A 12971-nucleotide genomic window follows, 5' to 3' on the forward strand; every position below is an offset into this window, starting at 1 on the left:
CAGCACCCTGTATGCCAAGGAACAGGATGCATCAGGAAGAGGGTGATATTCTAAGGGTTTAGAAGAGCCTCTTCTAATCTGGAGACCCTGTGACATGGTGTAATGTGGATACTGCACAGCTTACACAGCTTTTCACATCCATACCATTTTTACTTTTGATACAGTCCTATCCAGGAGGCAGGCTGGTACATTACCGATGTGGAAATTAAGATTCAGACGATTTGTGGACAGACCCTGTTTAGGCTGCTCTGCACTAGAAGCCCATTCTGTTGAACAAGTACATGGATGAGAACTTGGTGCAGTCACTGAGGGGAGGTGTAGCCTGGCGGTCAGGGGCAGACTCTGGGACACAGGGCCTGTGCTCGAGTCTTGGCTCTGCCACCTACTGTGTGACCTTGAGCAAGGCACTTAAGGTCTGTGCACTTCAGCTTCATCATCTGTAAAATGGGTGATAATATTTCTTACTTCATACAGTTACAGTGAGGATTAAATGAGTTAATACACGTAAAAGTGCTTGGCACACAGCAAGCCTATCTTTGGTGGCTGGTTCTCCCAACCACAAAATGTTGGCAAACCCCAAGAACTCAGTCTTTGGTCCTCCCTCCTTCTGACCCATGTGCCGTTCCTTGACAATCTCATCCATTCTGTGGCTTTAAATGCAACCTATATGCCAAGGATTCCAAAATTTATATCTCTAGCCTGGAACTCTTCCTCCAATTCCAGACTCATATAGCCAACTGTCTACTTGATACTTCCACTTGGCTATCTAAGTGTTCTCAAACTGAACAGGCCTGATCTTGATCTTCCCCAAGACCTGCTCCTACCGTCTCTCCTTATCTCAGTAAGTGGCAACCCCATCCTTCCAGCTGCACAGGCCAAAACCCTCAGGGTCATCCTTGGGTCCTCTCTGTCTCTCAGACCCCATGTCTTATCTGTCAGCAAATCCTGCCAGCTACACCTTCAGAACAAATCCGTGATCCACCCACTTCTCACCACCTCCCTGGCTACCACCTGGGGCCAAACCATCATCAACCAAATCATCTCTCGCCTGGATTATAACAGTAGCTCTCTGCTTCAGTCCTTGACCTCCCTGCTTCAGTCCTTGACCTCCCCTCCTACCCCTCTTCCCTCCCCGCTCTTCCTCCAACAAGCCGGGTACTATCCTTCCTCAGCATTTAAGCAGTTTTCCCTTTGCAGGGATTGTCCTCCCCCAGGTTACCTCCCTCACCTCCTGTAGATGTTCATACAAATACTGCCTTCTCATTGGGGCCTTCCCTGGTCAGCCTATTTAAAATTGCAACTCCCAATGCTCCCTATCCCTTTGCCCACTTTATTTTTCTCCCTAGCATTCATCACCATCTAACATACTACTTATGTATCGTGTTTGTCTATTTCGCCCATAGAATCCACGCTCCATGGGGCGTGGGTCTGTCTTGTTCAGCGATGTGCCTCCAGTGACCTGGTATATGGAGGCCCTCAAAAAGTATTTGCTGAATAAATCAGTGAAGAAATCCTTGCACAAATGTTAGCTATAATTATTTCAGTGCATGTCTTGTGCCCTACCCTCTGCAAAAATCCTTTGGGGACTCGAAATTTAAACACAACTGGGAAGAAAAAAAATCAGCCAAAAGTAAAAGTGAATTAATAAAGTTGGGGTCCTAGGTTATAAATCTCTCTTCCTAGGTGCTGGAATGTTGGCTGTGTCAACTCTGTACCTAATCAAGGAACTGCTGTAACAGACGCCACTGTTTGGCGCAACTTTCAGTGCGCAGTTTGGAGGCGGGAGCCCCCAGAATCCTAGCTCCAAGTTTCCGGCTTCGGCGTCCCAGTGGCCCAGGGCATCCCGCAGCGCGTGGAAGGCGCGGAGTCCGGCTCCTGACTCCCGGCCCCGGAGCCTCCGGGCGCCGGGCGGGCGCGCGGGGGTGGGGTTCCGGGGCCGCCCCGGGCCCGATTCGGTGCGCTCACCATGGCGGGCCCCGCGCCCGGGCGGCGGCTGCGGTGGCTGGCCGCGCTGGCTCTGGTCCTGGCGCTGGCCGCGGGGCTTCTCGCAGCCGGGGCCGGGCAGGCGCCGCGCCCTGCTGAGCGGGGTCCCCCGGTGCGGCTCTTCACGGAGGAGGAGCTGGCCCGCTACGGCGGGGAGGAGGTGAGCGGGGAAGCGCGGGCCCAGGGACCGGGCCGAGTCGGGCCTCGCGGAGAGGGAGGCGGGGACCCCGGGAAGCCGCGGCGCCGAGGGGAGGCCTCGGGGAGAGGCGCGGGCCTCGGCGGGCGCCCCCTCCCGGAGCCCCGGCTCCGAGCTGGGCGCGAAGCCGGCAGGGCTCCTCTCTCCAGGCCTGGATCGCCGCCTGGGGACAAGGGGGGAGTCCCCAGCACTCGGGGCTCCCTGCTTCCCCCTTCCCCAGCCAGAGCACTCCACCCAGCGCTTCTCCCTCTCTTCCCGCGAGCTGTTTCCTAGAGACGCATTTTGGCTGGCGGTCTGTACACGAACCTCAAAACTTTTTTGTTGTCAATGTAAGCATCAGCTGCGGGCACACACTTATGCCTGCTCCGGGGGGAGTCGGGGGAGAGGGAGAGAGGGAAGCAAGGCCTGCTCCCCGGGTTAGGCGGGAATGGGGGCAGGTCCAGGGTTGATCCAAACTTTCCCTGCACTTTGCCTTCCTCATTTACCGGGCCCCTCTGCAGCCGACTCCTCACACTGGCTCTTAATGGCTGTGCTCTTGAGGCTGAGCCAGAGCTGGGGGAGAGGGCAGGGGGGGAGATCGGAGGTTAGAGACAAAGACGACCCCCACCCCCAGACGCACCCACTTCGGTCCACATCGGTCAGCAGTCTGGACGTGTCTAGGATATTCCATTCGGGTTGTTGGGGCCCACTGTGATGGCCCTGGAGTGTGGGAACAGGATGCTGCACATGGGAAGGGCCATGGAGCTGATACTGGATCAGGAGGTGGGGGGAACAGTTTGGTGGGGAAATCAGGGAATTACATTTCAGAGTTCAGAGTAGCATTTCAGAGTTGATAGGAATCAACCTCCTGCTTTTACAGGTGAGGAAACTGAGGCATGCCACCAGTTAGTGGTAGAACAAGGAAGGAACCTAATATTCTCTTGTTAAAACCCTCTGGTGTGGGCTCCCTAACCCCCAAGTTAAGTAGCCTTAGCTGGACTAGTTTCTCCAGGGGGATCTAGAAACCTGGCCCTTAGGCAGTGGTGCTAGTTTGGGAATCACTGTAAAGAGAGGTTGGTTAGAAGCCTGAGTCATTGAGAACACAGAAGGAGGGAGACAGGTATGTGACTGGATGTTAAGGGACACCATCTTTTGGAGCAGCTGGGAACCAGATGGTACTGGGTTAGGGAACCTGTGCAGAAAAGAGTTAACATAACAGGCCCACAGTCCTTAGAAAGGCCTTGGCTGATGTCTGGATTTCCAGGGTGTTCTGCATTTCCCTAACAGATAAAGGTGGCTAACTCTGGGCTCTTCGTACAAACTGTGCATTCACGTTGAACACTGCTAGGCAGAGAGGGCCTGAATGGCCGGTCCCCAGTAAAAACGTTGGGCTCTGAGTCTCTCATGGGCTCCCCTGGGCAAAAACATTGCACACGTGTTGCTGCATTTTGTTGCCGGGGAAAGAATGTGCTCTGTGTGGCCCCTCATGGGAGGAGACAGTGTAAGGAAGTCCACAGTAGATAGATTCCTCTAGACTCTACCTGTGTCCTTTCCCCTATGACTCTTACTACATCACTGTAATAAATCATAGCTCTGAGTACAATTATATGCTAAGTTCTATGAGTCCTCGTGAATCTCCAAATGGGGGGTAATCTTGGCGACCCCCAGCACAGAGTCCAAGGGAAGAGAGAATTCCTAGTGGAGACTGCATGCAGCAACCATGCCCAGGGTTCAGGATGAGGACTGAGAAAAGACCCTTGGCTTTTTTATGCTGATATTATTGATTGATACTCAACTGCCAGAAGGGGAGAGGGAGGCTTGAGATGGAAGCGGGTTAATGAAAGAATTGTTTGGGGTGTGGTGCCCAGAGGATGTCTGCAGACAGAGAGAGTAAGAGAGGAGAGAGGCAGTTGAGCACAGCTGGTTAGAGCTGCCCTGTGCCGAGGTTTGTCCTAGATGGTTCTGGTTTATGCCATTGTCCTGGGATAATTTTTTTTTTTTTTTTTTTTTTGGCGGTACGCGGGCCTCTCACTGTTGTGGCCTCTCCCGTCGCGGAGCACACGCTCCGGACGCGCAGGCTCAGTGGCCATGGCTCACGGGCCCAGCCACTTCGCGGCACGTGGGATCTTCCCGGACCAGGGCACGAACCCGTGTCCCCTGCATCGGCAAGCAGACTCTCAACCACTGCACCACCAGGGAAGCCCTGGGATAGTTATTAATAGCACCACCTTTCACTCTCAGAAGTGTTACCGTTTGTATAATACATTGTACAAATAGTATAATTAGAGCATTATGCCTTTGAATCATATCTGGGTTTGAGTCCCTTTGGGCAAATAGCTAAACCTCTTGGAGTCTCAATTTTCTTTTATCATCTGTGGTACTTGTTATCAGTCAGGGTCCACCAGAAACAGAACCAGTGGGAAAAAAATATATATATATAGGTATGTTTTTAATTGGAAGAATTGGTTCATGTGATCATGCAGGCTGGCTAGGTAAGTCTGAAATGCATAGGGCAGGCTGTCAGGAAGGGCAGGCCAGAAACCCTTGGCAGGAGCAATGCTGCAGCCCACAGGTGGAATTTCTTCTTCCTCGGGGAAACCTGAATTCTGTTCTTAAGGCCTTTCAACTGATGGCTCACCTAGATTATCCAGGATAATCTCCTTTACACAAAGTCAACTGATTGTGGATGTTAATCACATCTACAAAATACCTCCACAGCAATACCTAGATAAGTGCTGAATAACTGGATACTGTCGCCTATCCAAATTGACACATAAAACTGACCGTGATAATGGCTACAGGATAAGAGTTCCTACTCTACATGGGGGTTTTGTGAGGATTAAATAAGATGGCGATATGCAAAATGCATAGCGTAGTAGGCCTAGTGTAGTCTTAGCATAGTAAGCCTTAATCAATCTTAGCTGCTATTATTTTTATTAGCTTATTATTAAAGATACAAACAAGAGGCACTATAACAGGCCCATAATCCTCTTATGCAATTCAGAAATCAGATAAGCTCTGAAAAGCAGAAGGTTTTTTGTTTTTGGCTGCACCGCTGTGCATCAGGCTGGTTCTTAGTTCCCCAACAAGGGATCGAACCCGTGCCCCCTGCATTGGGAGCGCAGAGTCTTAACCACTGGACCGCCAGGGAAGTCCCAGGAGGTTTTTTTTTTTACGTCATTTGACAGCAAAACCCTGCCTGATCTGAACTCCTTTGGTGATGGAACCTTGTTGGAGCTACGTGAGTCTGTTTATAGTCTTTATTTATCCTACTTAGTGTGAATATTCATGTTTATGCTTTACTGTGGAAATATTGATATAGATGACGATGGGGTGCCGCCTCAGACCCCGGTAGGTGTTCTGACATGTGCCCCTTAGCACCTTTCTAAAATCTGACAAATTCTAAATTCCAAAACACATCTGACCCCCAAGGGTTTCTGCTATGGGATTGTGGACCTTGTATAACAAGTCATTCTGAAACAACTAGCTATGAATTCTCATTTCTGTTATATTCCTTTTGGACGAGAGCCAAGGCAGACCCACCTGTTCCACATTCTGCTGCCTGGTTTGTGGTGAGAGCTCGGGCACCCCGACAGGAAGCTGCCTAGTGTCTTCAGTGGACGCTTCAGATTGGAAATCACAAAAGACAGGGGTCCCGGCTGCTGGTGTCTTTCACCGAACCTACTGTGTTCTGGATCTACTGCACGAGGCCCTGTGCTACTTTATCCCTTTGGGGCAGTTTAGGTTGTCAGAGTGATCCACAGTGTGGCTCCCTGAATCATTCCCACGTGGGAGTGTGAAGATAGCTACACGTGTGCTTCTGGCATGAATTAGTCCTCTTGGAATACCTGCTGAAATCCGGCCTCCCCGGTGCCTCTTCAAAGCCCATTCTCCCAGTAATCCTAGTAAGGCTTGCAAAGAGGAGGTCATCTTAGGGACCTTTCCTGTAGATAACACATAGATCACAGACTAAGCATGTTGAACAAAAATGAACGTAGGTTGAGAAAGGTCACATGTGTCCAGAGGGCCTTCCTGTGGACCCTGATTTCTTCAGCTGCCCTTATAACTAGAGATATTGATCACATGCTTTCATTGGCAGCTTTCGCCATGTCACATCAGCTGTTCTTTTAGCAGGGCTTCACTGTTTACAAATTATAGGTCAAAGATTGGCGTTCAAGTTTTCGACAAGGACGAATGTCACGGGAAGGGCTTTAGAATCAAACAGGTGTGAGTCTGAATTCTGGCTATTTATTTACCAGCAGAGGAACTGTTGGCAAGTTATTTAAACTCTAAGCCTCAGTTTCTCCATCTACAAAACAGGTATAGTAATACCTTTTTCAGAAGGTCATTGTAAAAATTGACCTAAGTGACATACGTTAGTATAAGTAAACATGTATAAACATATGGAGAGAACCTAGCACAGTAGAATCTCAGTAAATATGAATTTCTCTGCCCTACCTTTGATCACACCTGAAATATATTAATTGTCCTGAATTATAGGCCTCTAGTAACCAGCATGAGTGGCTGAGGGCCCAGCCCAGGCAACATGATCAAAATAATATTCTTGTATGACTTACCCTCACATCGAGCTTTTAGAATAGAAAAACAGCATAAATCACAAGCCATTCATGAGTCTGGTCATCGTTCTTCCTCGGGCAATAAATGTGTGGCAGGACTGGTGGGGGAGAGGTGTATATATCCCTTCTTTGCTGCTGGCGTTCTAACCTGTATGTCAGACGCTGGAATCTGCAGAATTTTCCCCAACGGAGACGAGTCAATGGCACGTGAATGTTATTTTCCCCTGCCTTAGCGATGGAGGAAAAAGGCGGGGGAGGATTAGTTTATTAAGGAAAGCAGATGTCATGAAGCAGTTAGCTTTGGGGCAGGGCGGCTGGGGTGACTTCGAGGGTTCTCTTTGGTCCGGAGCGAATGTCATCCTCCACCCTCCAAGGGCAAAACTGACTTTTGCTATCCTCAGAAAATATGTTTTCTGCCTTACTTGCACCGTAGGATACCAAATACAGGGAGGGGAGGGCCGCCTGCCCCCATACTCCCAGCATGACTTCTGGGCCTGGGACCAGATGTCTGTATTTAACAAACACTTAATATAGAGCCAACTCTGCCAAGCACCATCCTAACCACTTTAAAGCATTAAATCATTTAATGATGACCCGTGAGGAAGGAGTTATTATCATCATCTCATTTTTCAGGTGAGGAAGGAGCCATAGGGCGGTTGAGTAACTTGCCCAAGGTTACACAGCTAGTGCGTAAAAGAGGTGGACCAGGCTGTGCTTTCTCCAGTTTGTACAAACGAAATGAACCACCAAGAGCCTCCCTTTCCATCACTCCAGGCAGTGACCTGTTCGGGGGTATATTGGTTCAGCTAAGAAGAAGGTATCAGAGGGCAAGCATGACCAGAAATGTTGTTTACCTTCTGAGTTTACTTAGGGCAACCCTGGACCCTGAGCTTGCCAAAGGCCCCTCTAGGCTTTAGGGTTATTCTTTGTAAATGGAATTTGTCTGTGCTCACTCACCAGCTCTCCCTGGAATCTGTACTAAGGGGGGATGGGGTGACATTTGTTTTCTGCTTTTCTAAAACTTAATAGTGAAGAGTAGGACTTGTACTTCTTCTGAAAGAATCATTCTGGACAGACAATAAAGAATATACAGACAGTGAAGGCTGTTGGATAGAGGCAGGTGAGTAAAGAGGTGAAACCACCCTTTCTAATTATATAATAAAATGACGGCTTGCAGACGTTTTGGCTGTGTTAAGGAATGTATTTTGCATCCTACCCTGGTGTACACACACACACAACTGAAACAAAAGTGCCATGAAACTATGCTTATTCTTACTATGTGTGAAGCACTCTGATGTTTTCTAGTTTCTGCTCTATTTTGAACTTTGTTTTTCCTGTTTCATTTTTTTAAGCCTGTTGATAAATCACTAAATTGATTCCATGACCCACTAATATGTTACCAATGCCAATTGCAGTTAGAAAAACATGGCCTTAGACCATTGGAGGGCCCAGGTATTTCTGCAGAAGAAAACATCTGTAGTAGTTTCTCTCTTTTTCAAGAAGAGTCACCGGTGAGGAACTTCTGCTCTGTCCCCAGCCTCTGTTGCAGGGTCTGAGGGTGCTGGAGGCCCAGGAGTTCCCGCCTTCCTGCCTGCACCCAGGCTCCAGGGCTCTCCCAGGTGTGGAAGAGGCCCTCCTTCCTCTGCTGCACTGCTCTGGTATCCCTTTGTCATGGTAGCTCCCGTGGCACTCTCTCCTGGCCCTGCTTGGCCACAGGTAGGGAGGAAGGCCAGATGGCCAAGCAAGCCCAAAACCCAGAGGAAAGATAAAGGCCCTGCCTCACTGATGCAGGTGACTCCCCTGGTTCCCTAACATTTGGGTACCTCCAACCTACTCACTCCCTGTGTCTGTCTTCGTGGCCCTGGGTCTTTTGAATGAATTTCCCAGGACACCCACCCTCTCCTGGTCCCAGGCAAGTGCACTGTCCTCGTGCTGTGTGCCTTCTGGTGGGGCAGGCCAGAGAGGGGACTGAGCCTTGGGTTCCTGGGCTCCAGATTCCAGAAACTGCTTTCCCTCTGATTTGCTCTGTGACTCTGGGTAGGTCTCATAATCTCCCCAGGCCTGGATGATGAAGGTGCATTTGTAAAACGAAGGTGTTAGATAGATTATCTTCAAGGCCCCTTCTGATTGTAACTTAAAATTCCTCCAGAGTCCTTATCTGTCACTTGGCAATTACGTTTTTTTCTATCTTTCCTTTTGTATACCCAGGAATGTAGCAAAAAATAAAGTGTAAAAGCCAAGGAACTGCAAGGAAACAGTATTGCTTGTATATTTCTAGCACCATAAATGGCTTTTTGAAAGGACAAACTGATAAAATATAAAAAGTGATTATGTTGTTCATCTACTTATATTCAATATATTGAAATAGGCCTCAAGGAGATAACTCAACAAATTAGAAAGTAACTTGTAGAAAGATATTCGTAATGCTGCCATTTATAGTTCTCAGGAATTGGAAATGATCCAAAATAGAATAGCTATACAAACAGGTACACAGTATCACTAAAATAAGATAGAACTGTTTAAGTGACAGCTGTTTTGGTTATTTCAATACATGAAAATGTTTGTATGAACTAATATTACCTGTAGGAAGCAAAATATTGATATAAAATAGATCATTTACACTGATTACCTCCATGTATGTACATTGATGAAGATGAAATTTGGATTGATTTAATTTTTTTTTTTTCCTGGCCATGCCATGAGGCATGTGGGATCTTAGTTCCCAGACAGGGATCGAACCCATGCCCGCTGCATTGGGAGCATGGAGTCTTAATCACTGGACCACCGGGGAAGTCCCATGGACTGATTTAAGTAATTCATTTAATATTCTTTTGAGTTTTTATCTGTACGGAGTTGCTTCAGTTCCTGGGAAAGGTATTGCCATAGGCTTGTCATGATGCTTCATGACTTTTCCAGATTTTTGTGAGTGGGCATGACATTGCACAGGTGGGGCGAGCTCCCTGAGGACCGGCTTGTAACCTCACCTGCCACCCTCTGAACCGGCTGTGATGGGAAGAGATTTTACTCACTTGAACTGGCGGAGCTGGGCTCTTTGTCTCCTCCTCACAGCTTCTCTCCTGCTTCCCAGGAAGATCAGCCCATCTACATGGCAGTCAAAGGGGTGGTGTTCGATGTCACTTCTGGAAAGGGTAAGTGGCTTGGCTTTATGAATCCTTACCTCTGGGGAGCGTGGCAGCCTGAGTGGGTGCTGGAGGTGTGAGGGAAGGGAGGGAATGCTAGGCAGGTCCTTTCCCCCCCAGAATGAGTTCACAGTCTTTGTCAGTGAGGTACTTCAACAGTGTTTTTCTAATGATGTCATGCTTCTGCTCAAAAGCCTTCCATGGCTGCCTGTTGCCTATAGAATTAAAGTCAAACTGGATGATTTAACCTAGATAAAGCAGTGAGAGGAAAAGTATTACTTAGCAAAGAGTCGTGATCATAGAACATTATAGAACATTTTAGTGCCATCTCACGTTTTCCCTAGTGGAAACTACAACTGATATCATGGAAGTAGTCTTGTAATGGTTCATTGTTTATTTGATACCAAACAAAAGATGTATGGAAGTAGACTTGGCTTCCAACATTTTTCTTGTTTACATTTTTAAAATATATATATATATTTATTTATTTATTTGGTTGCACTGGGTCTTCGTTGTGGCAGGCGGGCTCCTTAGCTGTAGCTCACGGGCTCCTTAGTTGTGGCTCGCCTGCAGCATGTGAACTCTTAGTTGCAACATGCATGTGGGATCTAGTTCTCTGACCAGGGATGGAACCTGGGCCCCCTGCATTGGGAGCGTGGAGTCTTACCTACTGCACCACCAGTAGGAAGTCCCTCTTGTTTACATTTTAAATATTTTTAAGGGATTATTTTCATTCTGTATTAAAAAAAAAAATCACCTCTCAGCCCAGCATGTGTGACTTATTCCATATTCTGAATTAGCGGAATCCAGTGGGAAGGCTGGGGGTGGCTTATTGGACTTCCCATCCTCACTGATGCCCCTCTCCTCAGCCGAGCCTTTGCAGGATTGGGTGGGGTGGGGTCTCAGAAGCCCCACCCCCTGCCGTGTATAGGCTCCTGGCTGCTCTGTGCACATGCACTCACATCTTCTTCCTTCCTCCCCACTACAGAGTTTTACGGACGAGGAGCCCCCTACAACGCCTTGACCGGGAAGGACTCCACCAGAGGGGTGGCCAAGATGTCCCTGGATCCTGCAGACCTCACCCACGACACTGTGAGCCAGATAATGAGCCTCTGTCAAAGTGTCCCACCTCCTTGGCCACAGCCTTTTTTCTTCCCCACGCCCCACCTCTGGGCAGTAGCAAAGCTTCCTAACTAGTCTGTTTACTGTTCCAGAGGCAGCCAGTTGCTTTCTTAAAGTAGATATCTGCCTGTGCCCCTCCTGCTCAAAAACCTTCCGCGGCTCCCCACTGCCTACAGAGTCAAGTGTGAACTCTTGTGAACTTGAGATCAAACTCAGTTGATCTTCAGAGTTTGGCTCCAGCCTGCCCTGGCTGCCCCATCCCCCTGACAGCCTTCACCTGCCACCCCCCAGCCTCTGATAGCTTTGCTGTTAGTCTCTGAGACCCGCTTTCCAGGCCACTCCTGGTAGCTCAGGGGAGGAACAGGGTAGGAGAGCAGAGTCTCCGCCGTGCTCGTGTGTCTGTGAAGGAGAAAATAGCATTAACAAAAACCATTTCGGGGTCTAAGTAATCCCAACAGAAAGGCTGGCATTCACCCCCCGTTGTGCTCAGGTGAGTCACACTCTTAAGCTGCAACATTACAGAAACAAATCAAGAAACTACAGAGGGGGAAGGGTGTGTAAATCTGTAAGGGGAGGAGTGTAGAGGGCAGGGGGCTTTATCGCGCAGGAGGAGGTGGTTGCAGACCGCAGAGCGCCCCCCAACGCCGACCAGGCTGGGGGTTCTCTGGAGTCTAATTCCTACATCAGTCAGACCACAAACACGGTGCAGCCATTGCTCCCCGCCGCGTGTAACTTCCGCAACACACATGCACACACAGGGCTGTCTCGAAAAAATTGTCCACGATTTGATTTCTGATACACTTTTTCCCTCGCGTTAGGGGGCGTGGGACGAGTAAAGTCGGGGTAGGGGCTGGCGAGAAGCCGGGGGCAAGCCCAAGTCACTCACTCCTACCCCTGTATTTCTTGGGCTTTTCTCCCCAAGACGGGCCTCACAGCCGAGGAGCTGGAATCCCTGGATGATGTCTTCACCAAAGTGTACAAAGCCAAATATCCCATCGTTGGCTACACAGCCCGAAGAATCCTCAACGAGGACGGCAGCCCCAACCTGGACTTCAAGCCTGAAGACCAGCCCCATTTCGATATAAAGGACGAGTTCTGATCTGCAGGAGACCGTTCTTGGGAGGGTGAGGCAGGGAGACACTCAGATGCAAACTCTCCTGCAAAAGAGGCTGCTGGGGCCTCTGGTCACCGGATCTGAGTAAAGCAGACGTTTAACCTGGAACACTGAATGCCCTTTATTGCCCTTGGTCAAGTGTTCTACCCACCTAGGTATCCTGCCTGCACACCAGCCAGGGAGGTAATAGTCGCTGACGGGGGACACCTCCTACGTGTCAACGTGGGCTGTGGGGGCAGAGGAATTACGAGTGACCTTTATTGCTTCTTTATATTGCTCTGTACTTGCCAAGTTTTCTACCATGACCATGTGTACTTTAGAAAAAGCACCAAAATAAACTTCCTATTTTCACAAAAGGAGAATTCTTCCACACGTGCCCTCTCCTTGGAGCCTCATCAGCACCCCTTGTCTCTTCTGGCCTGCTTTCTGTCTCCCCGGCCTGTGAGGGGGCCGGGCAGCAGGGGCATCCGAGAGATGTGGCAGAAATGGGGTGCATTAGGTGGAGGGGTGGAGAATGAGAAAGAAAGCTATTAAAGGGCCTGGCGTTACACCACAACCAGGAGAGTGACGGTATGAACTGGCTTCAGCCCCTTCTGCAGCTGGAAGGTGGTGAGGAGGGCCGGGGTCCGGTGTGGGCAGAGCCTGCCCTGGAGGTCATTCCAAAGATGGTGAAGCACATGCAACACGCTGGACTCAGGTCAGATTTCATAAGGAAATCCCTTTTGAGGGTAGGATTCTTCCCTAAGGGACATTTGGCAATGTCTGGAGCTATTATTTTTAAAATTTTGATTGTTAAAACTGTAGGATGCTACTGTTTCTAGTGTCCGGTGATGTTGTTTTTGTTTTGTTTTAAAGACTTT

General features: G+C 49.0%; 1 protein-coding gene across 1 annotated transcript; it reads left to right on the forward strand.

The window, feature by feature from the left end:
* The first annotated feature begins 1819 nt into the window (after positions 1 to 1819).
* On the forward strand, positions 1820 to 12467 carry NENF (neudesin neurotrophic factor). The gene is made up of 4 exons (XM_081219320.1): positions 1820 to 2143; positions 9824 to 9884; positions 10864 to 10967; positions 11920 to 12467. The coding sequence occupies exons 1-4, from the start codon at positions 1967 to 1969 to the stop codon at positions 12094 to 12096; spliced, it is 519 nt and encodes a 172-aa protein (XP_081075446.1). The 5' UTR covers positions 1820 to 1966; the 3' UTR covers positions 12097 to 12467.
* The last annotated feature ends 504 nt before the right edge of the window (positions 12468 to 12971 follow it).

The sequence above is a fragment of the Mesoplodon bidens genome (genome assembly GCF_964165515.1).
Source record: "Mesoplodon bidens genome assembly, chromosome: 2".
NCBI classification, from domain to species: Eukaryota; Metazoa; Chordata; class Mammalia; order Artiodactyla; family Ziphiidae; genus Mesoplodon; species Mesoplodon bidens.